Genomic DNA, 27,369 nt, shown 5'->3' with positions numbered 1-27,369 from the left:
AACAATATGGTGAAATGTGAAAACAGGAACACCAAGGTCTCTGAAGGTGACCTTGTACCCCTCTTTCACATGTTTAACCCATTTGATTATAGTTTTTCTAATGGTCTCAAACAGCTCTTTTGTCTTCTGCACCATCACATGGGAATGTAAACCATTATTCATTCATTAGTTAATTCATGTCATGTATGCACTGGTTGTTTTCTTCTAACCAATTTGATTTGAATAATGCAAAATGGGGGCAAAATTCTCTCAGGGCAACTTCTTAGTTTTTATACCATTTTCAAATATTTATTTTATTATTTGTTACTGTTTGATCCTGTGCTGCTCTATATCAAACAATATAGAGTGAATACAGACATAAGATGTATTGCTGCACACTTTTTTTCAGAAGATAATGTACACAATATATCTAAAATGCAAAGGTGCCAAAAATATTGGCCACAGCTGTATTTTGGATATTTGTTTAATGACTAGCAGTACTTACTATTGACTATATGAATGAAAAACATAAGAGAGAGCTCTGTATATTATAAGAGAACATGCTAAAGATCAACTAATTCTCAATACACTTCACACAGACTTACCGGAAGATTACAGTTTACAATGCAAATGGCTATAGTAATGATAATTCAAACATGAATCAATTTAAAGGCCTTAGAAGTAAAAATGTTGTTTCATCTGGTTTATGATATATCATTGATATGTTTTAGTATTCTCAGTTCCAGTCAATTTATTACCCCACTGTTTGGGGTGGGTACCGAGATCTTTTCTGGTCACTAGCACATGCAGTTATAGGTAAAGGATTCTGTCATATCTAACACACAACATTTTTCATTTAACAAATAAATCTCTACAAGCCAATAGTTAAATCACATCACTATACCAAAGTAAAATTTAAATTCTAATAAATCATTAAGAAAAGTTTACAAATACATCTGTGTAATAAAACTTCCACCTATGGAAGTCTATCACTAGAAGAATAACTGAGGTTTAGAATATGAAACTTAATATCCAAGTCACGTCTTCAAAACTTGTACCTGTATTATTATTGTTATTATTCAAAGTTTAAAAAAAAAAAAAACAAAAACAAAAAAGAAAAAACACTACACAAAACTGGACTGGATCTTTGGCATTCATTCCTTGTCTGAATTACTGTTGTCTATATGTGTATTAGATTCCTGGAAGTCTCAAAGCTTAGAGAAAAGAAGCAACTTTCTTTAAAGCATGTGGAGGATGGTATTAAGCAGCAGTTCTGTTGCAACAACTGGACACATGACAGGCAGTACTACATGCAAGACCCTCATATATGCTTGTGCTTTATCTGCAAGCAGTCAGGAAGCCATCATCCTCCCTCCCCCCTACCCCACGTTCACACTTGCCCTCCTACCCCTCCCCACCCCCACCTGATTGTCCGTTTGTTTTTCCTCTCGACTTCCTGTTTCCTTTCCCATGGTGTCTGGGACGGCTGCCATCGACACATATTTTCCACCCTTGAATGCCAGCAGAGGCTCCTCTTGTCCACACAGCGCTTCCAGGAAATACTTGAGGACTGTGACCCTCTTGCAGTCTGCAGCGATGATCTGTGGGGGTTGGGGAGAGACAGAGACAGAGAGAGGGGAGGGCTAAGTTAGTAACACACTATCAGAGGAAGAGAAAGAGTGTGTTTGTGTCTGTGGGGTTTTGGGTCAAAAGTTATGTTCAAGAGACAGAAGAATAAATGGCCAGCTATGGAAGAGGTTCAGCTAGGGGAAAGAAAAGTTCACAAGGATAGGAGATTCTGGAAGTGATTTTAAGGGCATGAGAGCAGTGAAAGATGAAGTTATGCAACGGAAAATGTATTATACTATTCCTAATCAGCTCAGTGTCAACCTCATTTTGATGCCCCACTTCAATCTCTATTAAATAACCCATACTAAATCTTTACATTCTTATAACTTGCTAGCGAAAAAAGCAGAGGCAGTTCCTGGACCAAAGATGATAATCCAATATTATTCCTAACTAATTAGCTAAAACACCAATATAATCTGTCAACTCAGACTCATTCTCTTTTGACAAAAATGTCACAGTCTCTCATTTATGAATTTAGATACACACAGGAAATGTGCATTTATAAGCTGTAGAAGTTTCCCACAGTAAAAGAGCCCCCAGCTCACACCTTCTTGAGCAAAGTGCAGAACGAAACTACCAATGACTGTAAGTGAAACCATGAAATTCAGAGGGAGAAAGCTGCTGAACATCTATAACCTATGCCTTATACTTTTTCTCTCTGTGCAAAGATTCCTACCTCAGCTTTCAACTCAAAACAAGCATTTGTAATTTTTTGTCTAACTGAGCATGCCACCTCGTGGAATATTTACATTAAGGGTACTTGCAAAGACAGAAAAATGTTTGCAGATGTGCACTTTGGTAGATAACTGAATAGTGTTAAAAAAAACTTACTATAAACATATCATATACATACTCTCTGCTGTGATATCCATGGAGGTACTTTTGTGGAAAAATGAGTAAAGGGTTCTAAACTATATTGTCTGTGGTTCAGCCACTGCCATCTTTCTTGACCTTGACATTAAGTCAACTCAGCTTTACCAAAGATTTGACAGTAAATTTCAGTAGGTATAAAATGTTCAGAGCAGAAGGTGACAAGTTTAAACTTTGTTGCAAGAGTAGAATTTGTGAATTTCCCATTGGGATTAATAAAGTATCTATCTATCTATCTATCTATCTATCTATCTATCTATCTATCTATCTATCTATCTATCTATCTATCTATCTATCTATCTATCTATCTATCTATCTATCTATCTATCTATCTATCTATCTATCTATCTAGAAGAATCAAAGAGTATACATTTGCATGGGAAAGAGCAGAGAACATGTTAGACTTGCAGACCCTCTATAACATATTTTTAAGCCAGCTGATTAGAAGGAATCAAAGTTGTTTTGCTTAAAATGACAGTTGGGTTTGTTGAGAATTCATGTTCAGCACACCCTTCAACCAAAGACTCTAAAATGTGTATTACTTTCATGGTGCCTCATGAAGTATACAATTGAAATATGAAAAGTAAACAAAAATAAATATATTTTTTCATACTGGTAATACAAAGACCTCACTGCTAATTAATTATTAAATATGGGGGTCACAAAAATACTGTTCATTGGATTTAACAAAAACCCAGATTATGGCCATCATAACTGCAACCAATTCAGTTGTTTGAGAAGTATCTCCAATTCTTGGAACACTGTTGGCAAACACTGTTTTGGTAAATTTCAACTATTAAATCATTTATGTTATGACTTATTACCTTTGCCTTTACTGGACATATCTACTCAGTTGCTTTCACTGTGACCTCATAATTCACTTTTTAACTTCAGTTGTATTTTGTTCTGTCATCACTATATCTGCCTACCTCTAGTAAAATATACCCTTCTGCTTCTGTGTGTATGCTTTTGTTTCAGCAGGAAGTTGAAATGCTTTCCACAATCATCTTAGCTTCCTCTCCTCTGGTCTAAATTTAAATGCCTTGTTATCTCAGGGTCTGTCAGCCTGAAGACCTCAATGTGACCCTTGCCCACAAACCAGCACTCTAGAGCTTGACCTTTCAGACATAGGGCAGGTTTGAGATGTCATTATAACAGAAACAGTGAGTTAATTTTTCACTGTTTTCTGTTTGACTGTAATATCACTCCTTTCAGTAATATATACTGGAAATCACTCTCATTTTGAAAGTGGGAGGAGTTTGTTCGTTAAAACAAAACATATGCTACATTGAAACATGCAAATGTAAAGAGGTTCATTGCATATGGAATATGTCATCTCATTCAAACTAATCCACCATAACTACCACTCATATTTCAAAAATAGGGGAATACTGCTTGACACACTTGTATGTTATGCTGAACTGTTAACATTTATGCGTGCTATCAAAAGATAATTAAATCAGCTATAAAGACTGTTTGTACTCCTTTGAGATGGAGATGTTGGAGTAAGTATTCAATTCTAGCCTGGAATCTTAGCATCTACTCAGACATGGCTTCACTATTTCCATGCATTCTCAATAATTTATTTAAACATTGTAAACTGTTTGACTAGTGTTTTGTCAGCTACAATCTTTTTGCTGGTTTACTTCTTTGTTCTGAAATTCTATATTCTCTGCCTTTTTCTACCTATTTATCTTGTGCCTTGCTGTACTGTAGCTTTGTCCTTGATGTCTTGCTTCTCTTTTTTCAAGCTTTAATTTCAATCAATATCCTTTGATCTGAAACTTTTGTTCACAGTTCCTCTGCTCTACAGCTTGGTTTTGAGGCTTGTCTATTCATGTGCTCTAAGTTTATTGTAGGTCTATTTTATCCTTAGCTCTTAACCTGTCCTACATACAGTATTTGTCCTTGATGTCTGTCTCCTACTTTTCACCTTTATTTTCAGGGATGGCACCAATATTTATGACCTTTGTATAGTAACTGTGGGCTCAATGGCCTTTCAATGTTCAGCAGTTCTTAGGACTTGTTTACCAACATTCATCTCAAACTTCATAATGCACATCTTATAAGCTACTTTCCCAATAGTACTCCAACCTGAGTTGCAACAACCTTTTCCAACCCTAGATGGAAGTAAAAATATCTTTAGGTTTGGTAAAGTGTCAAAAGTTTGTTGGAGCCAACCTAAGTAGCAGCACAAATCAACCCCATTTTACTGAAAGCTTGTAGAGTAAAATGTGATAATGTATCACGTAATGCAAATGTTTATTTTACACTAACATAGCCTTTTACAGAAGCTCTGTATTTCGCACTGTTACTCTTTTTTTCTGAACTTATTTACTAGTTACTAATCTTATTTAAAATTAGAACTGATCTTGCTTGTCACTGATCATAGCAACTAGAAATCAGATAAATAGGTTTTAAATTTACTGACGAACTGCCAGGCACGCAAACCTAGGTATAGACTTGTCATGACTACACTTCAAATGTGCAATGAACTTTGATGGAGTTGCAAAGAGGACCTGAAGACTGCCTTATGTATACAAAATCTGAGACCATAAGAGACACTGAGAAAACAAAAGTAGGATGTATTAAAATACTATTTGCACTGCGATCACGAGTGCCTAAGCAGCTCAGTTACATTTTACTGCAGGAGTCGATTGTCCACAGACACAGAGGATGATGTGTCAGTGTGAGAGTAAAAGGAAGGAAGAAGGAAAAGGAAATCTGGTGGTGGAATGGGGAAGGACAGGAGAGCATACAGATGAAGAGGTTGGTGAAGAAGAAGATAGTCAGAGAGATGCACAATGTAGGACAAGAGTACAAAGAGATAAAGCGTAAAGTGAAGAGAGAAGTGGTGAAGGCTAAAGAAAAGGCATATGATGAATTGTATAAGAGGTTGGACACTAAGGAGCGGGAAAAGGACCTGTACCGATTGGCTAGACAGAGGGACCGAGCTGGGAAAGGTGTGCAGCAGGTTAGGGTGATAAAGATGGAAACATACAAGCGAGGAGAGTGTGAGGAGCAGATGGAAAGAGTACTTTGAGAGGCTGATAAATGAACAGAATCAGAGAGAAAGAAGGTTGGATGATGTGGTGATAGTGAATCAGAAAGTGCAAAGGATTAGTAAGGAGGAAGTAAGGACGGATATAAAGAGGACGAAGAATGTAAAGGCCGTTGGTCTAGATGACATACCTGTGGAAACATGGAGGTGTTTAGGAGAGATGGTACTGAAGTTTTTAACAGATTGTTTAATGGAATCTTGGAAAGTGAGAGGTTGCCCAAGGAGTGGATGAAAGTGTACTGTTACCAATTTTAAAGAATAAGGGAGATGTGCAGGGCTGTAGTAACTACAGGGGGATAAAACTGATGAGCCAAGGCATGAGGTTATGAGAAAAGTAGTGGAAGCTATGTATGTGGCCTTGGGGGATGCTAAATCTCATACATACACTGTCACCTGTGGGGTCCCACAAGGATCAGTCCTTGGGCGAACTCTCTTTAATATCTATATGCTACCCCTGGGTCACATCATCCGCAAGCATGGAGTTTCATTCCATTGCTATGCCGATGATACACAGCTCTATGTGAGACTAGATTCGACTTCTCTTACACCTCCATCAACTCTTTCCTCTTGCTTGGATGAGATTAAGGCCTAGATGTCCAAGAACTTCCTCAAGCTGAACAGCACCAAAACTGAAGCTCTTTTAATTGGCACCCCCCATCAACTTCGTTCCTCTGTAAATTGTATTTCCTTTTCTGACCGTACCATTACCCTCTCCCCTTCTATTACAAATCTGGGTGTCAAGTTAGACTCCCATCTATCATTTGATACACATGTCCATCACCTTTGAAAAATTGCATTCCTTCATCTCCGAAACACAGCCAAACTCCGTCCCTACCTCTCCCTCTCCCTGATGCTGAAAAGCTGGTTCATGCCTTTGTCTCATCCAGACTGGACTATTGTAATGCACTCCTCATCAGGATACCCAACAAGAGCCTTCAAAAGCTACAACAAATTCAAAATAGTGCTGTAAGAATCCTGATGAGGGTGCGGAAATATGAACACATTTCACCAATCCTTCGGTCACTTCATTGGCTCCTTATCCATCTTTGAATCGAATACAAACTGTTTGTTTACTCACCAGTGTATCCATGGAAATGCTCCACAATATCTCAAGGAACTCCTTATACTACAATCCACTGCAAGAAACCTCCGTTTTGCAAATACCTACCACCTTCGCCCCCCTGTGACCAAACTTCATACAATGGGTGACCGAGCCTTTGCAGCTGCTGCTCCACGACTCTGGAATGCCCTACCAGAGAGCCTAAGAACACAGCAGATTGTGGGCTGTTTTAAAAAACAGCTAAATACTTTTCTATGCAGGAAGGCTTATTAACAAGAATGCTATAATTATTGTTGTTTTATCTCTGTTTTTAGATTGCTTTCCCTTTGTTTATAAACTTTTTATGTAGCACTTTGAGATTTACTGCTAATGTGAAGTGCCCTATAAATAAAATGCATTATTATTATTATTATAAGCTAGATAAAGAAGGGAGGTAATGGTTAGTGAGCAGCAGTACGGTTTCATGATAGGAAAGAGGACCACAGATGCGATGTTCGCTCTGAGGGTATTGATAGAGAAGTATAGAAAAGGCCAGAAGGGGTTGCATTGTGTCTTTGTGGACCTGGAGAAAGCATATGACAGGGTGCCTTAAGAGTAGTTGTATGAGGAAGTTGGAAGTGGCAGAGAAGTATGTCAGAGTTGTACAGGATATGTACGATGGAAGTGTGACAGTGGTGAGGTCTGCAGTAGGAGTGACATATGCATTCAACATGGAGGTGGGAATATATCAGGGATAGGCTCTTAGCCCTTTCTTATTTGCAATTGTGATGGACAGGATGACAGACAGGATTAGACAGGAGTCCCTGTGGACTATGATGTTTGCTGATGACACTGTGATTGTAGCGAGAGTACGGAGCATGTTCAGGAGACCCTGAAGAGGTGGAGATATGCTCTACAGAGGACAGGAGTGAAGGTGAGTAAGAATAAGACAGAGTGGGAGGGTGAGGATGCAGGGAGTAGAGTTAGTGAAGGCGGATGAGTTTAAATACTTAGGATCAACAGTACAGAGTAACTAGGATTGTGGAAGAGTGGTGAAAAAGAGTGCAGGCAGGGTGGAATGCGTGGAGAAGAGTGTCGGGAGTAATTTATGACAGACGGGTATAAGCAAGAATGAAAGGGAAGATCTACAGGATGGTAGTGAGACCAGCTGTGTTATATGGGCCGGAGACGGTGGCACTGACCAAAAAACAGTAGACAGAGCTGGAGGTGGCACAGTTAAAGATGCTAAGATTTGCACTGGGTGTAAGGAGGATGGATAGGATTAGGAATGAGTACATTAGAGGGTCAGCTCAGGTTGGACAGTTTGGATACAAAGTCAAAGAGGCGAGATTGCGTTGGTTTGGACATGTGCAGAGGAGAGATGCTGGGTATATTGGGAAAAGGATGCTAAGGACAGAACTGCCAGGCAAGAGGGAAAGAGGAAGACCTAAGAGAAGGTTTATGGATGTGGTGAGAGAGGACATGCAGGTGATGGGTATAACAGAGCAAGATGCAGAAAACAGGAAGATATGGAAAAGATGATCTGCTGTGGCAACCCGTAAAAGGAGCAGCCGAAAGAAGAAGATGATGATTTAGCCCAGAGAGAGAAACATTAATAACACTTTCAAGATGACTCACTCTAACCTTGTACTGATAATATGAGGGTGAGTCAAAAATTGTCTGCACTCTAATAGATATATTAAAACTTCTGTTGGTAGCACTGTCTTATCAGAGCTTTCCATACGAAGTCCCTGTCTATCCAGTCACTGCTGTGTAGGTATGAACGTGTTACATCAGATCATTTGTAACTGCGGTGCAAGAAACAATGGGTGCCCCATTTGTGATTTGCACGAAAGAAGAGCAATGTACAGTGATTTGTTTTTTGTGGTATGAGGGTCTGCCTGGTGCCAATATTTATCGAAGATTTTGTGCAGGGTATGGAGAAAGTGCTTTGTCGTGAAGAAGTGTGTATGAATGAAGAGAGAAGTTTAAGAAAGGTTGCAAAAGTGTCTTCCATGAAGAAGAAGCTGGACACCCATCCACGTCCATGACTGATGACAATATTGAGTGTGCATGTGAAATGATTCTGTTGAATAGACAACTGACAGCAGATTATGTGGCAAATCATTTGCAAATCAGCCATGGTTCTGCCTATGCAATAATCCACGACAGACTTGGGTTTCGAAAGAAGCCCTACGGGAATGAAGAGTCACATCTGATGAAAAGGTGCATTTGTGGCTCACAGCTCTGCCTAAAATATATTTTTTGATGAAGGAATACAAAAGCTTGTTGACAGATGGACAAAGTTTATTGTAAAGCAGTATTTGTCTTTTCTGAAAGTTGATTAAAATAAATTCTACATCTGGAATGCGGATAATTTTTGACTCACCCTCATATTTGGCGACTTCAACCATGTGACTTCAGAACAAACGATGACAAATTTCCATCAGTTTGTGACCAGTTAACTGAAAGAAATAATAAGCTGGATCTGCTGTATTCAAATGTTAAAGATGCCTTTAAGTGTAACCTGCTGGCTCCATTGGGTAAATCTGACCACTACCTGATTCATCTTATTCCCAGCTGCAAGCCTGTTATTAGACAGCAACCTGTTACCACCAGAACACTGAGGAAGTGGAGCCTGGAATGATTATGAATGCTTCCAAATGACAGACCAAGACATGATGAGCGAGTCACATGAGGATAATATTGAAGGGTCTCTGTCACTGCATAACAGACTATATTAACTTCTGTGGCAACACAGTGATATCCACAAAGACAGTGTGTTGCTTTCCAAACAACAAGCCCCTGATTACTAAGGAGCTAAAAGGTCTCATGAATGAGAAAAAGAGAGCATTCAAATCCATTGACAAAGAGGCTCTTAAGGACGTACAGTGTGTGCTATAGAAAAAACTAAGTGAAGGAAATGAATCTTACAAAGATAAAATAGAAAACAAACTCACTTAGAATACCACAAAGAATGTATGGAATGAACGGCGTATAATTACTAGACTCAAGCAATCCAAGGCTCAGGTGCTAGAAGGGGATGTAGACAAAGCTAATGCCCTGAACCAATTTGTAAATAAATGTGCCCTCTCACTGCCACCATTTTACAATAATGAGTCTCCCCACACCATCTGTACTACATCAACAACTCCAACCACATCAACTGGAATGATCAGTGACAAGTCCACCTCTGACCATCAGTGTGGACTGTCCATAACTGAAGAGCAAGTAAGGAGAAGAACTAGGTTCTTAAGCCTATGCTGACCAACTTTGTGGTGTTCTCTGTCATCTGTTAATTCTGTCCCTAAGACTTCAGAAAGTGCCACTGCTCTGGATAATGTCCTGCATTATTCCTGTTCCAAAGAAGGCAGGCACCTCTTCGCCTAATGACTACAGACTAGTCACACTTAAACCTCACATCATGAAGACCTTTGAGAGACTGGTCCTAGACTATACGAGTCCTCTTGTGGCAGATCACCTGGACCCACTGCAGTTTTCCTATTCGACAAAGATTGGAGCGGGGGATGTAATTATCTATCTGCTCCACAACACTTATTCTCACCTTGACAAATCTGGCAGTACAGTGAGAATTATGTTTTTTGATTTCATCAGTGTTTTCAATACCGTCCAGTCATTCCAGTTAAAGGCTAAACGCTGACATATGTAAGTGAATGAGCCTATGGTGTCCTGGATAATGGATTATCTGTCGGGCAAACCGCAGCTTGTGAGACTTAAGGACTGTGTTTTTGAAGCAGATATGAGCAAAACTGGAGCACCATAAGGAACAGTCCTTTTCTCTTTACTCTGTACACCTCAGACTATAAATATAACACCAGGACAAGTCACTTGCAGAAGTTCTCAGATGATTCTGCACTTACAGGGTGTATTGATATAGGGGATCAGACTGAATCTGAGTCAGGTGGAAAAGTATGTATATTTGTGCAGAGAATTGTCTGCATTTTAACATCTGCAAAACCAAGGAACTAGTTATTGACTTTCGCTGCTCCAAAGAGCTTCTATGTCTGGTCACTATTCAAGGAGTGGATGTAAAGGTGGTCCACTCCTACAAGTACTTGCAGGTCCACATTAATAACAGGATGGACTAGTCTTGGAACACAGAGGTAACTATATAAGAAAGGGAAAAATAGGCTCTTTTTCTTTAGGTGACTGTGTTCCTTTAATGTTGGAAGTGTCATCCTTCACATCTTCTATAACTCTGTGATGGCCAGTGCAATTTCTATGCCGTGATGTGCTGGGCTGGTAACATCTCTTCAATAAAGGCTACTTAAAAAGGCAAGCTCAGTTACTGGATGCACTCTGGATCCCCTGAAGGTTGTAACGAAGGAGAGAATTAAAACAAAACTGAGTGCCTTTATGAACTACAGTATGCTGTACATCCTCTCTCTGACACAGTAACACTGAGCACCTTCAGCCAACAAATTATTCAGCAGAAGCAATTCAAGAAATGCTACTGTGGTACCAACAGCAATACATCTGCATAATTCCTCAATGTGAAGCCAAGTCAGAACTTTCCTTTCTTTTGCATTTTCTTGCTTTATAGCAATTCTGGTGTATGTTTAGACAATAGTGTGTGTGTGTGTGTGTGTATATATTTATCTATCTATCCATTAATTAATTCATTTAAAGAGCTCCAGTAAAAAGCCTGACAATAAAATTCTATCTATCTATCTATCTACAGTGCATCCGGAAAGTATTCACAGCGCATCACTTTTTCCACATTTTGTTATGTTACAGCCTTATTCCAAAATGGATTAAATTCATTTTTTTCCTCAGAATTCTACACACAACACCCCATAATGACAACATGAAAAAAGTTTACTTGAGGTTTTTGCAAATTTATTAAAAATAAAAAAACTGAGAAATCACATGTACATAAGTATTCACAGCCTTTGCTCAATACTTTGTTGATGCACCTTTGGCAGCAATTACAGCCTCAAATCTTTTTGAATATGATGCCACAAGCTTGGCACACATATCCTTGGCCAGTTTCGCCCATTCCTCTTTGCAGCACCTCTCAAGCTCCATCAGGTTGGATAGGAAGCGTCGGTGCACAGCCATTTTAAGATCTCTCCAGAGATGTCCAATCGGATTCAAGTCTGGGCCACTCAAGGACATTCACAGAGTTGTCCTGAAGCCACTCCTTTGATATCCTGGCTGTGTGCTTAGGGTCGTTGTCCTGCTGAAAGATGAACCGTCGCCCCAGTCTGAGGTCAACAGCGCTCTGGAGCAGATTTTCATCCAGGATGTCTCTGTACATTGCTGCAGTCATCTTTCCCTTTATCCTGACTAGTCTCCCAGTCCCTGCCGCTGAAAAACATCCCCACATCATGATGCTGCCACCACCATGCTTCACTGTAGGGATGGTATTGGCCTGGTGATGCACAGTGCCTGGTTTCCTCCAAACGTGACGCCTGGCATTCACACCAAAGAGTTCAAACTTTGTCTCATCAGACCAGAGAAGTTTCTTTCTCATGGTCTGAGAGTCCTTCAGGTGCCTTTTGGCAAACTCCAGGCAGGCTGCCATGTGCCTTTTACTAAGGAGTGGCTTCCGTCTGGCCACTCTACCATACAGGCCTGATTGGTGGATTGCTGCAGAGATGGTTGTCCTTCTGGAAGGTTCTCCTCTCTCCACAGAGGGCCTCTGGAGCTCTGACAGGGTGACCATTGGGTTCTTGGTCACCTACCTGACTAAGGCCCTTCTCCCCCGATCGCTCAGTTTAGATGGCCGGCCAGCTCTAGCAAGCGTCCTGGTGGTTTCAAATTTCTTCCACTTACGGATGATGGAGGCCACTGTGCTCATTGGGACCTTCAAAGCAGCAGAAATTTTTCTGTAACCTTCCCCAGATTTGTGCCTCGAGACAATCCTGTCTCGGAGGTCTACAGATAATTCCTTTGACTTCAAGCTTGGTTTGTGCTCTGACATGAACTGTCAACTGTGGGACCTTATATAGACAGGTGTGTGCCTTTCCAAATCATGTCCAATCAACTGAATTTACCACAGGTGGACTCCAATTAAGCTGCAGAAACATCTCAAGGATGATCAGGTGAAACAGGATGCACCTGAGCTCAATTTTGAGCTTCATGGCAAAGGCTGTGAATACTTATGTACATGTGCTTTCTCAATTTTTTTATTTTTAAAATCTACAAAAATCTCAAGTAAACTTTTTTCACATTGTCATTATGGGGTGTTGTGTGTAGAATTCTGAGGAAAAAAATGAATTTAATCCATTTTGGAATAAGGCTGTAACATAACAAAATGTGGAAAAAGTGATGTGCTGTGAATACTTTCCGGATGCACTGTATCTATCTATCTATCTATCTATCTATCTATCTATTGTATATACTCACGTATAAGTCGGGTCTTTAAACCTGAAAAATCGATCATAAAATGAGAGCCCGACTTATACGCCCATTTAAAAATGTGACACTTAAAATTTTTTTTTTTTTTTTAAATCTTCTTGCCTCCTCCAATCTTGCTCCAATCTAGCATATCACATTTTCTTGGACCAATAGCGTGAGCTTTCCGCATTCGACTTAAACGACCGACATTATAAAATACCAGAAATTATATGGTAAAATGACGTCCCGATTTATCTGCGGGAGAACTTATCCGTAAATATGTATGTATGTATGTATGTATCTATTTCCAACCAATTAGGTCAAAATTACACTCAGCACATGGAAAAAATACCCTTTAAAAAATGTGGTTAGCAATATTATTAATAAAAATAATGTTATTTCTAATTATTTAAACAATAAACTCAATTTATCTCTTAAGTGTGTTCCACATGTATTCTCTTGTGGAGTAGATTCCTGTCACTTAGGAGAGTCAAACCACATTCATCAAATGTAGTTTGCTGTGAAGCAATAATCCATATTAGTACCTGTATAGAAAAAAAGGAAAGTTATAGTTGTTACAATGAGGTGTCAATAGTAGTATGAAAATGTCTTAACAGGTCACATTCTCTCCTCCCTATTATCTTTTTGTTGTCCCCTAAATACCACATTGGGCATTCAATGCAGACTCCAGGAGGATGCCCTTACAGCTTATAGATCAAACACAGAGATGCTCGGCATCTGTTCTGACAGTGTTTCCGCATCCTGTGGGAAACGCCTGGCCTGGGAGTGGTGCCAAAACTAACAAGGCTGCCCAACTGGAACTCTGTCCTTTCTGAACTAAGGGTATACTTATAATTCTCAACAAAGATTTAACCCTCCAACACCTACTTAGCAGAAACTTGTCACATCATTTTATGAATGTCCACAGTTACAAAGATATTTCTTTTATAATGTCAGCGTAAATGCAAACTATGTATGGTAATAGAAGGACAATATCTACACTCAAGTAGTCTTTTGTATAAAACAAAGAAAAAGCAGTAGTAATCTACACCCTCTCAAAAATGGAAGTCTATGTACTAAACATATTTCAGTATTAGTATGATGCCACTCAGTTTCTAAGGGAGTTGATAGAAAAGACCTTCTTGGAGAATCACCGTCGATAGTCACAGCGGGAGTGCTTGTCCCACTTGTTTATTTGCTGCACAAAGTAATGGCATGGGGGAGGGGTGGGGGTTGTTTTGGGGTTTGCCCTTTGAGAATCCCTCCGATAGTCATAGCTGGAAGGGTGGGGTTGTATGACACCCTCCTTGGATAATCACCAGCATCAGTCATAGTGGGGAGGGAGGGCATTCCCCTTGGAGAATTTCCACCGACAGTCATAGCACAGCAATGTCGATTACTTACACTGCCCGCAGCAATCCATTGAGAGTCAATTTGCAAATCAAATGCGACCATCGAGTATAACGGTAAGTCATGACCCTGCACAAACTGAAATGTGGCAACCTGCGACTGACCCCCAGTATAAGATACTTTGTTCTAGAAAAAATTGCATGTCTTGAATCATCTTTAAAGCTCCTAGATGTCCAGTTGTGTACATACATTTACACGTGGCCACCCAAACACAACTGTACGCTCTTGGTTTGAACTGGTATTTTAATCAGCAGTAATCTGTCAGAAAAAACATTATGGGGGTTACAGCGATCCACCTTTCTTATTTTTCGTCTTTCCAAAAGCAACTCAGAAGCATGTTATTCTAGTATTCATTTTAAAAAGAACACACTGCCAGCATGTTATCTATTGTTGAGTCTTTGTGAGCTGACAATAAAACGTTTAGCTGAGAACTTTATTTAGGAGAACTTTATTTAGAAAGCCATGGAAAGGGGGGAATTTTTACTAATTCACAAACATCTTTTAACATTATATTCTGTTACAAAAAATTCTGGTGTGTTCAAGAAAATATGACTGCTATGCATTTATTGAAAGCCTTTGTTTAATACTAAATCACACTCTGCAACACTGTTAGGCCTGCATTTCAAAAAATGCTTTAGCATATGATTGGTAAAAAGTCTACAAAGTTGCCAGGTCAGTTCCCGCTTTTAAGTCACTTAACCTGCATGTGATCCAGTATATGTTTAAGAAAGATCCCCTAAAAATAAATTAATATTTATTTCTACCTTTACTTTTGTCAATACTCTCCTAAATTACCACCATGTTTTCTTAGTTTTCTCTTTTGGAAAATACTGGTTTTACAATCATTCACAAGCATTTAGTCGGGTCCATGAAGTCTTGAAGTACTATTACCGCATTCATTTAACAAGTTCTGTGTAAATGCAATTAAAAGACTAGTTTCTGGAAAATGTTTTATTTATGTTTCTTAAATTTAAAAAATCAGTACAAACAGAGTAGCACAGATACATCAGCCTCTAACTCTCATGGCATACATCCCCACTCCTGAACCAAAACTAGTGGCAAAGACCAACGCTAACCATTTTGAGTAATGGTATAGGTCTTTGAGTGTATAAGAATTGAACATAAGGAAGAATAAAAACTAGAAGAGGGGCCATGACAGCATATAAGGAGACTTGCATCAAATATCTAGAGATTTATAGCACATAACATTTGTAGTCTAGTTTGATGGGTTTACTGGATGAAGACAGCTATAGGTATAACAGGTAATAGGAGTTAAATAATTATTCTTTCTGTCGCAATAATTACTGTATATACTCACGGATAAGTTATCCCACTGATAAGTCAGGACTTGATTTTACAGTATAATTTCTGGTATTTTATAATGTCGGTCATATAAGTTGAATGTAGAAAACTCACGCTATTGGTACAAGGGATTATGATATGCTAATGCCCACCCAAGAGAGTAACCAAGGAGCACACTGCCTTTTTTCTCCTATGTGGGTGCAGCAATGCGCTGTATCAGGGTGTGCTCCTAACCTCTCTATCTCTATTGTGCCTGAGTGACCACATGGTAATACCCAAACTATTCTGAAGCAACGTTTGCACTAATTTGTCTTTTTTGTATTTCACCCCCTCATACACCTTAATCGTAAGAGCATCTCTTATCCAGGTTGGAGCGTTTGCTCAGAAGAAAATATGAAGCTGGTTTTAAATTAAATATCGTTGAAGTAGCAAAAGAAATTGGTAAATGTGCTGCTGCAACAAAATTCAATGTGTCTGAGAAACTGATGCAAGATTGGAGTAAGCAAGAAGATGAGAAAAAAAAATGTAAGTGTCGCATTTTTGAACAGGCGTATAAGTTGGGGTCTGATTTTATGATCAATTTTTTGGGTTTCAAGACCCGACTAATATGTGAGTATATACTTTAGGTTTCAATTGTGAAGGAAAGAACAGTTTGGAAGTAAGGATGTCAAAAAAAGAAGATTCTACTGGTGTTCAGTACTGTGGGGCAGTGCCAGAAAATATGAAAAAAGTGCCAATGCTAGTCAGGGGACTCATGTGGTATAGTGAATCAGGTTCAAGGAACTTTAAATGGAACTTATAGGTGTGGTGTGTTGATACAAGGATTTCTGGAGTAATGAATAATGCTGCTCTGAATCAAGGTAACCTCAATTATACAAAGAGGAGAATAGATAGTAAATACAAGTTTCTTAGTATGAAAATGAACAAGAAAATGGAGTCATAGGTAAAACAGAAAAAATAGACCCCCCTATCCTAAGCACAATGACAGATAAAATAAAGAGGATGAAAGGGGATGACTTCATTGAGAAGGGTAGATACGAAGACCTCTAGCCTACCAGTATTAAACAGCTTATATGTGTGCTAATCTTCTTTCACTAACAGAAGAGAAAAACACATGAAAAGTTACCAAGGTATGATGGTGATATGGGGTGGGTGTATAGGGAGGGGGCCATTGTACCCTTAAACACTGTATCAAAAAGTCAGGGAGTGGAACAGAACATGATGGCCTACAGAATCTTATTCCAGTGGAGCAAAACAATAGCTGAGAGTAAGTGACATAAAACCAAAGGTGAATTCAATATACAGTATAACCAAGGTGGACGTGGTGATGTTAAGAACAGCTAAGTGAAGACAGGTAGAAAAGGGTGGGTGAAGGACAAATACTACAATTCCAAGAATGACCAGGTGTGACTGGAAGGAGCAAGTAAGGTGAGACTAGAAATGAGCAGATGCACTGACCTCATTAAATATGCAACAGGACTTACATTATCTATAAGGTGGGGCATGTCACGTGTTTTTTAGGTCAACTAGATTATGGAAGACATCAACAGCATGCAAACTGTATGTGAGGAAGTATAACTACAAATGGGGGTCAAATGTGGAAAGCTGCAGAGTGCTGCTGCAGCACACAGGTTTAGGTGACAGACAGGCGATAAATGAAGGTGAAAGAAGATAGTTCTGTGTGGGTTCTTTTTTGAAAGTGGGAAGGGAAAAGAAAGTGAGGAATTCATTGGGAAACCTGGTGAATGTAATGAGTGCAATGTTTAAAATAAGTTTTATTATACTACTCGAAATCCATTCTGTACAAGAAATACTACAAGAGTGACTGTTACAGAGCTAGTAAGAGCTAAGACTGAGTTAATTAAATGTCTAGATAGCTGTTCGTAGATAAAGCCGTCTTCATTAATAAATGACTTTCTGCCAATGACAAGCATGCCTTATCCAAATTTTAGTCAATTGTGGAATCCTTTGCCCCATTTTATGGGCAGTGTTTTGTTCACCATAGCCAGTCTTTAATTTAGATGCTCAGAAGAAGTGGCTTCCTTTTTCACATTTAATTACTTTCAAAAAGAAGAAATCAATTTAAGTGGAAGGCTTTTTAATATCTGAGCCTCCTCTACACTCATTGAGTGCAAAGACTCATTTAGTTCTATAAACGTAATGATGTCTCAAATAAAAGGGACTCCTTCATGAGATAAGACGGGCCAGATCAGTAAGAAATTCCTCCAAGTTTGGGAGACAGGGGAGCCTCAGAAAACAACTGAATGTAATAACCTTTGTTAAAAATTTGAGGATGTGATGCAGAGTAAATACAATAAATAATACTTTAGCTAACAAATCTGAAAACAAAGCTCCTTTATAACTAAGTCTGCCTAAAATGCATAAGCATGCATGTGCAAGTTCAAGTCCCTGTCTTCTAGAATGCTGTGGAAGTCACTGTGCAACCTTAGTACACAGAAAAGTCATTGTCTGATTCTGATATTGTATGTACTGTACAAAGCAAAGTTATATATATAAGTGCTAAGGTATTTCCTATTGACTTATTTATTTTAATATTTTTACAAATAAATATAATGTTATAATTAAAACATAAAGCAATATTTTATAAACTAAAATGACGATTATAAAGAGGGTAGAACTTGGGATAATAGAAATGCCACATATTAGCACTGGAGTAACATTTGGCCTTGAAAGAAGCCAGTGTAGAACATGGAAAAGGCAATGCAAACAGAGAGTACTTATCTACAAGCATTTGGGATGTGCTTCCCCTATGCCACTGGGTCTCCTTAAAGATTCCAGCTTGGCTTGAAATACAGAGTTGGGGGAAAGTGAGGCAGATGGTGCTATCTCTGATCTCAAGTGTTTGCAAGACAGAGCATATGCCATGAATGTGCAGGCAGTAAATGAGGCAGATAAGAGTGGGTGAAGCTGCATGGAAGAAACCAATGAATATTGGGGTAGGGATAGCAGTGCTGGGGGGTAGCAAAGGAAGGTATCAATTTCAGCCGCAGAATCAAAAATTGCCCACCCCCAATAGAGTTGTTTCAATATACATCCATATTCTGCCTATGGTACATCTATCTCAAATAATTATGTTTCTTATGACAAACTTAAGTCCTGTAACACATTTACTTTATTAAGTGAGGCACTATAAGACATTATTGTGATTTATGCTTTAAACTGTTATGCAGAAATGCATGATTTTTTTTACTCCTTTATTTACATATTGATTTAGCTTGTATTTCCCCAATGCATATATGTATTAAGCTTGTACTACTATATAATAATTGTGAAACAAGATATTACTGAAATGTAAGCACAGAGAAACATGAAAACAACATAGAGCTGAAGGCCACGAACAAAATCTTTTAAATAATCAAAAATTTGTCAAAATATTCTGTTTATATAGGCAGACAGGAAAGGAGGCATACACATAATTGTTTTGTTTATTAGGCATATTTTGCAAATAATATTTGAATAAGATGACAAAATGTGCAGCTGCTATATACTTGGCTGCTTCTGTCTGTTCGACTCCTTGCTTTAATATCTAAGTGATGTCTTACTGGAAAGATACTGAGCTACCAAGATTTTGGATAGTTTATCAGAACTAAATCATTTGAAGAGTCAAGACTTCAGCAAAAAGCTTGAATATGCTCCTTTTTTATTTATTTTTCTACCAGAGACTATTTGTCTGATGATGTTATATTAGAATATTTTCTACTTTGATACTTGTTTTTTTACTTGTATTTGAGGTATGTGCCAGTATTTTCTGGGTTAACAAATAACCTTTGAGATAAAAGAAGCTTTTTTTCAGAAAGTGTGTACCTTGCAAATGAATTCTGAAAGTTGAATGGTGTGGACTGAGGCAAAGTAGGTGGTTTTTTTGGAGTCTTAATGTTGCTTTCCTCCAAAATACATATATATGTAATATATAAACACAGAATAATGGGTCCATCTAAAATTATACTCGCTGGATAAAATACAACATTTAGCTTTGTTCTAATATCTCAAGTGTGTATATCTTAGTTTATGTTTCCCAGCAGGTACACATATTTTGCATGAAACAGAATTTGGATTTTAACTGATTGATACAGAGTACAGATAACAGAAATAGGATGACAAGAAGAGAATGAGATTTTAATTTGTGGTTGAAATTTTCAACTCCCATCCAGATTGCAGTATAATAATCCGTTAAGCATTGATTAAATATAAGAAATTCATGTAATTTTTAAGCACAATGCTTACAAAATAATGTTTAAAGGGAACGAAATGAGTCCAGCAGGGCATGGGGAAGAGATGAAGTAATTTACTTGCCAAAGAAAGCACTAATAATCACAGAGTAAGGACAAAGAAATTTTAATCTAAAACAATCTGAGCAAGAGTGTAAAAAACTGGAAATAATAAACTATCCAAGACAGTATTTTGAGATGGGCAGAAAAAAACACTTCTTTAACACTAGAATTACCAAAGCCTACGAAAAAACTCATAATCCGGCTCACCTTAAATCCCTTCGCACATCTCCATCAGCGTTTTTTATGTTGTAAATGTGTTGATCAGCAAAAACAGCCTGCTATCCCATCACCCCCACCAACACAGAAAGGGCAGAAAGTTCTCTTAGCTCAAGTCTGTTTGATTTGAGTCTGTAACAGCTAATGTAAATTTATGGGACTTGCTGACTTTCACATTTACAACGCAAAAGACGCTGACGGAGAGGTGCGAAGGGATTTAAGGTGGGCCGGGATTATAAGTTTTTTCGTAGGCTTTGGTAATTATAGTGTTAATGTGTGGCATAGTAGGGTGTAGGAGTAGACACCCTAGCATCCATAAGAGATATAAAGAAAAGCTCTAGTATTTTAAAACTGCACAGCTCCCACAGTACAGGGGGAGAATCTAAATATCATTACAATGATGTAAGCTTTCACAACATCAATTACGAGTCAAGCCATTTTTATAAAAACACACCAAGAAATTTTGTCACCTCAAATACATTTAAAAGGAGGCAAATTCAAAATGCACCACTTTAAACTGTGTCACGCACGCGCGCATGGGGAGTCGCAGAACGACCCGGGTAAGAGCGCGAAAACCGAAAGCCATGGGACGGGCAGGCAGCTAACCTTATTTTCTTTATCTTTTCCAGAAAGAAGGAAACGACGACACCCTGAATCACCTCCCGCTAATCCAGTTCCACAACTTACTTCCCTCTGATGACGTCAGTATCCCAGACTGCACCACTCCTCGTTACCCAGCATTCCTCTGTTCAATTCCGGTCCCCTCTATAAATGTTCCCCCATCAACCCACATGGCTGTTAGCAGTTAACGAAGTGAATGTACTTGGACTGTATAACTAAATTGCATCTTCTTTACAGTATACGGGGCCGGAAAACCCCAAACCTTTATGATCTTGTGTGTCTTTATTTTACAGTGGCGTAGTCGACAGGATACTAAATTGTCCGAAAATGACCGAAGGACAGGATCTGAACGCCGTATTAACGACTCTGGCAACCCAACTACAGCAACTGCAGGTAGAACATGCTGCAACGCAGCGAAAACTGGCAGAAACCACCGCTAGGCTTGACTCACCTGATGCGGTAAGACCAGAACCTGCACGGCCCCCGCCTCCGCCTATTGTCCCGCTTTCGGAGGCGGATGATATAGAATCATACCTGGGAATCTTTGAGAGGACTGCCTCTCGAAACCAGTGGCCACGATCGGACTGGGCGTCCATCTTAGCGCCGTACTTGAAGGGCGCTGCGCAGCGGGCTTATTACGATCTCCCTGAGGAGGAGGCCGCGAGTTATGACAATCTTAAACCTGAAATCCTAAGCCGCTACGGCGTCACGCCGGATCAGCAGGCGAGTGAATGGAGGCTGTGGTGCTTTAATCCTGAAGGCCCGGCCAGAGCGCAAGCCTTTGAGTTCTGGGGCAAGATGGGCCGCTGGCTACGGCCAGAAGGGCCCCACGCTCGCAAGGTCGTGGAACAGGTGGCGTGCGAAGGCCTCATAAATGCCATGCCAGATTATCTCGCCCAGCAGGTCCGGCGACATCCTTACAAGGATATGAAAGGCCTCCTAGAGGTCTTAGAGCGTCAGCTCGCGGTTCACCGATCCGGGGGGACGGAACGGCCGGCTCCTGGTGCCCGACAGGGACGCGTTAGCCACCCCGAGCCCAGCCGCTGCGCGGCGGAAGCACCAGCAAAGCCCCGGGAGAAGCCGGCTCCGCCGCGCTGTTTCAAGTGCGGGGAGCTCGGCCACATCTTACCAGCCTGTCCCTTATATGTCGAGTCAATGGATTGCAGCGTGGCCCTGACAGAAAGGTATAGTGCTTTGTCTCATCCCTTGGCTGTTCCGAATGTGGGAGTGGTTTTGGTAAATGGATACTCGGTGAGGGCTTTGTTTGATTCCGGGAGCAATATCTCTATTGTTGCTTGCCGTTATGTCTTGCTGCGACAGTGGATAAGTCAACGCTTAAAAGTTACATGTGTGCACGGGGAGACCAGGGCGTATAGAGCCGCGAAATGTTTTATTGCTTGGAAGGGTGTGGTGATTCAACTGGCGGTCGCTGTTCTCCTGGAACCCCCCTTCCCAGTAATATTGGGGCACGACTGGTCAAAGATTAATTGCGGCAAGACGGAATCCACTCCTAGTAATAACTTGGGTCTGGCTGTGAGTAAACCAAAGAAACTCGCTGCGACTCCCACGCCGTGCCATGCGGCAAACACTGATGACGTAGGTCGGCCGGGGGAAGATGCTCAGGTGACGGACCCTGGCCCGGAACCTCCGGGTGAGGGCCCGAGCCGGAGCACCGACCCCTATTCAGTGACGGACGACCCACTAAGCCGGGTGGAGCTGCAATATAGGGCTACACCGGCTTCTTTCAAACGTGAACAGTGGAATGATGATTCCCTAAAGTTTGCCAGAAATGCTGTTGTTACTGTGAATGGCCATTTGTCAAGTGATCCCACACCACCGGAACCCTACTTTATTCTTGAGAACGATCTGTTGTATCGAGTCGCGACTCACGAAGGCGAGATATGGAAACTGTTGCTAGTTCCGCGGACCTACCGGCGGGAGGTCTGTGAACTAGCGCATGCCCATCTCTTAGGCGCCCATTTAGGGGCCGAAAAAACGTTGGAGAGAGTAAAGCTCCGATTTTATTGGCCCGGTATTAACGAGGAGGTCCGACGTTTCTGTCAATCCTGCCCTGACTGTCAGATTCGCCAGATCCCTAGGAGGGCTCGAGCTCCTCTCGTGCCAATACCCCTTGTCGATATTCCCTTCGAAAGGATAGGGGTAGACATAGTGGGTCCCCTGGAGCCTTCAAGCCGCGGCCATAAGTATATATTGGTTACGGTAGATTACGCGACTCGCTACCCAGAGGCGGTTCCATTGCGCTCCGCTACAACTAAAACAATCGCACGGGAACTAGTACTTTTCTTTTCCAGAGTGGGAATACCCAAAGAAGTCCTCACGGACCAGGGTACTCCCTTTACTTCGGATACGTTTAGGGAGGTGGCCAAGTTACTGCGAATAAAGCATCTGAAAACATCTGTTTATCATCCCCAGACCGACGGATTAGTCGAGCGGTTTAATCAGACCCTTAAACAGATGCTACGCAAGGTAGTCAGCGCGGACGGTAGGAACTGGGATCAGCTTTTGCCCCTCGTCCTTTTTGCATATCGGGAGGTACCCCAAGCTTCCACGGGCTTTTCTCCATTTGAGTTATTATATGGACGCCAACCCCGGGGACTATTGGACATAGTGAAGGAAGGATGGGAGGAGGAAACCCTTCCTTCTACAAACGTAGTGGAATATATTGCGCAACTGCGTGATAGGTTAGCCCACATCAGGCCTATTCTTAAAGATCACCTGACTCGTGCTCAAGCAGCGCAGGCGCGTTGCTACAATAAAAACTCCACCCTCAGGGAATTCCAGCCTGGGGATCGGGTGATGGTGCTCGTACCATCCTCCCACTCTAAATTATTGGCTCATTGGCTAGGGCCTTACGAGGTTATAGAAAGAAAGGGGCTGGTCGATTATTTGGTCCGACAACCAAACCGTCGTCCACGCGAAAGGGTTTACCATGTGAACTTGTTGAAGCCGTGGAGAGTTCGGGAAGAGGCCCCGATCTCCGGTACAACCCTCTCCCTGTTCTCAAAAAAAATGCCACTTAACCTCGGACCGGATTTATCCTCGTCCCAACGCCAGGAGTTGGAACAAGCAATACTGGCAGTCCCCGAGGTGGTAAGCGAGACTCCGGGCCGCACCGCGCTGATTGAGCACGACATCAGTACGGATCCCGGGGTGGTAGTCAGGGAAAGGCCCTATCGCCTCCCGGAGGCAAAGCGTGCGGAGGTCGAACTCGAGATCCAGCGGATGTTGGACTTGGATGTTATTGAGGAAAGTCACAGCCCGTGGTCCAGTCCTATTGTCCTCGTCTCTAAGCCCGATGGCTCCTGGAGGTTCTGTAACGACTTTAGACGTCTGAATCAGGTCTCCAAGTTTGATGCCTACCCTATTCCCCGGATAGACGACCTTATTGAGCGACTGGGTACGGCTCAATACTTGACTACTCTTGATATGACCAAAGGGTACTGGCAAATTCCCTTAACGGCATCCGCAAAGGAGAAAACCGCCTTCAGTACTCCTAGTGGACATTGGCACTATAAGGTTCTCCCATTTGGGCTGCACGGGGCACCTGCGACTTTCCAACGTCTGGTCGATAGAGTGCTACGGCCCCACCAGTCCTATTGTGCCGCCTATCTGGATGACGTCGTCATCTATTCCGGCACCTGGGAGGAACATATTGTGCAGGTGTATGCTGTCCTGGCCACATTAGCGAAAGCAGGTCTCCGCATAAACCCTCGGAAGTGTTTTTTTGGTTTAAAGGAGGCCAAATATTTAGGCTACCTAGTGGGGCAGGGACAGGTGAAACCGCAATGTTCCAAAATCAAAGACATCCTGGAATGGCCCCGTCCGAGTACCAAGAGACAGGTGCAGGCTTTCTTGGGGTTGGCGGGGTACTACCGCCGGTTTGTGCCCCGTTTCTCTGAGAGGGCAGCACCCTTGACTAACCTGACAAGAAAGGGGGCTCCTTTGTATGTGGTATGGGATCCTACAGCTGACAAAGCATTTCGTGACTTAAAAGCGGCCCTTACCTCGGCACCTGTCTTAAACACACCTGATTTTTCACTTCCTTTTCTTCTCCAGACCGATGCTTCGGACACAGGCCTGGGGGCAGTACTGAGCCAGAGCATCGATGGTGTCGAGCACCCCGTTTTTTACCTGAGCCGGAAACTGTTGGACCGGGAGACCAGGTATGCGGCAGTGGAGAGGGAAGCCCTCGCCATCAAGTGGGCGGTTACACATCTGAGGTACTACCTGCTGGGTCGGGAGTTCACCCTTATGACAGACCACGCGGCCCTACAGTGGATGGCATTGCACAGGGAGTCGAATCCCCGAGTCACCAGGTGGTTTTTGGACCTTCAGCCTTACAAGTTTACCGTCACTTATAGGCGGGGTAACCTTCAGGCCAATGCCGATGCCCCGAGGGGGCTGGGCTGAGGGGGGGGGCCCTGTCACGCACGCGCGCATGGGGAGTCGCAGAACGACCCGGGTAAGAGCGCGAAAACCGAAAGCCATGGGACGGGCAGGCAGCTAACCTTATTTTCTTTATCTTTTCCAGAAAGAAGGAAACGACGACACCCTGAATCACCTCCCGCTAATCCAGTTCCACAACTTACTTCCCTCTGATGACGTCAGTATCCCAGACTGCACCACTCCTCGTTACCCAGCATTCCTCTGTTCAATTCCGGTCCCCTCTATAAATGTTCCCCCATCAACCCACATGGCTGTTAGCAGTTAACGAAGTGAATGTACTTGGACTGTATAACTAAATTGCATCTTCTTTACAGTATACGGGCCGGAAAACCCCAAACCTTTATGATCTTGTGTGTCTTTATTTTACAACTGCCTCAATAAATCCAGATTACAGGTATGAGTCACGAAGAATGTTGTTGAGTGTTTTTAGAATAGCACTATACAACTATAAGATACTGCTCTCAACAAAAAAATGAACAATTTTTCCAGAGGTTAAGAGTATTTTTGTATTACTGATCATGGATCAGCAGCATATATAGTCTGGAAGGTCTTCCTTTCAACTTATTATGCCAGCTTCTTGTTAGTATGCCAAGCAGGACCTGTCAAGAAAACCATAATATTCTAAGTCTTTGATATTTCTCATATGAAGCTATTTTGCATCGTATTGCTATATCATACTGTACTCAAAACATCTTGCCCAATTTTTCAATATTTGCATTTGTATTTGAGTGTTTTGTGTGGTCTATTAATTTAACTGGGAATCTAATATAACTTACTATCTTTGGATGCTTTACATTCTAATCTTATTAAGTAATACAGAGTCTGACAAACAGCTCCATGCATAGCAAATAAACACCTTAAGAATAGGGAATCTCTGATCAGGTGTTTTCACGGCCAATACAGATTTCATACTACTGGCCTATTAGGATTTATTTTTGTTTTATCTTTTCAAATTTTTGTTTTTAACTAAGCTCATGCATAACCTGTCATGTAGAAACTGAATAGTCTATTTGGTATTTTTATAATTAAACTACAGACCACAGGTGTTACCTGTTTTTTTTATTATTTTATTAACAAAATGAAATTCTGTAGGTTTATTAAATAGTAACCATAAAAACAAAAAATGAAAATCTTATAAAAAAAACAACAAAACTTACTTTTTTAAGCCAATTAAAAAATTTAATATCCATAATACATGTCATAAAAGATGATTAAAACTCTTGTCATAATAATGATCCACAATTCTAATAAAATGCTGAAGTTTATCAAGGAAAAATACATGACTATCAGCTTAACAAGTTTACATGTAAAATCAACACATTTGCCTCTTAAGCTAAAAAGCCTAACATTTACTTAGCAGCAAGGGCTATGGGCTTTTTAATCTGTTTTTTTTTTAATCTATTTAAATATGTGAGATGCTGTACTAAACACAAGCTCGCTCACTGACTACACTCAGACAAGGACTGTCTATTTTATTAACAACAAAATGACAAGGTCTGAACTTGTTCTCTTAATTTCTGCATAAGATGTGCCTCTTTTCTTGCACTCTGCCATTCCCCTCTATGTATAGCATAACCCCTCAAATTCTATTTTCTCAGTTTATTACTCAACTTTCTTTAATGTAAGTGCTAAAATTCCTGACTTCACCTCTCCAAAATCTGAACATTGGCTCTTTGTTTACAGGACATTTGGCAGCAAAATGACAGTATGATCCCTTAACTATTGTAATACTTTATGTAAAGGAGCACAACAACTAAATCACCGTAAAGCTTAAAAAAATATGCTTTGAAAAAAAAAACACTGTTTTTTGAGATCAACTAATTTACCAATCATCGATTGAGTAATTTCAGGATAAAATCTGGCAATCTCAATTACTAGCCGATTGATCAGAGCATCACTGAAAGCACAAGTAATGATGCAAATAATATGCCCAAAAGCTCAAAAACTAAAGCAATTAATCTTATAAAAAATATCTCAAAACAAACATTCTTTAATGAGTAGTTTAAAAATCTACAAGATTGAACCTGCTCAGTCTAGTAGTTTTGTCCAGCTAGGTAGAAAACCTTTTCCTTTAAAGCTTAATACATTTACAAAACACATTCAGAAAAATCTTTTATGAG

The 27,369-nt window shown here is 40.6% G+C and overlaps 1 protein-coding gene across 1 annotated transcript in view; it reads right to left on the bottom strand.

Annotated features, from left to right (window-relative positions):
• Positions 1 to 27,369, bottom strand: part of smg6 (SMG6 nonsense mediated mRNA decay factor) — a 539,535-nt gene that overhangs the window by 76,738 nt on the left and 435,428 nt on the right. The window contains exon 14 of the mRNA XM_028806651.2: positions 1,404 to 1,580. Coding sequence (XP_028662484.1) covers positions 1,404 to 1,580 — 177 coding nt within the window. The remainder of the gene's footprint in view (positions 1 to 1,403; positions 1,581 to 27,369) is intronic.

The sequence above is a fragment of the Erpetoichthys calabaricus genome, chromosome 8 (assembly GCF_900747795.2).
Source record: "Erpetoichthys calabaricus chromosome 8, fErpCal1.3, whole genome shotgun sequence".
NCBI lineage: Eukaryota > Metazoa > Chordata > Cladistia > Polypteriformes > Polypteridae > Erpetoichthys > Erpetoichthys calabaricus.
This window is presented reverse-complemented; position numbering and strand designations above follow the sequence as displayed.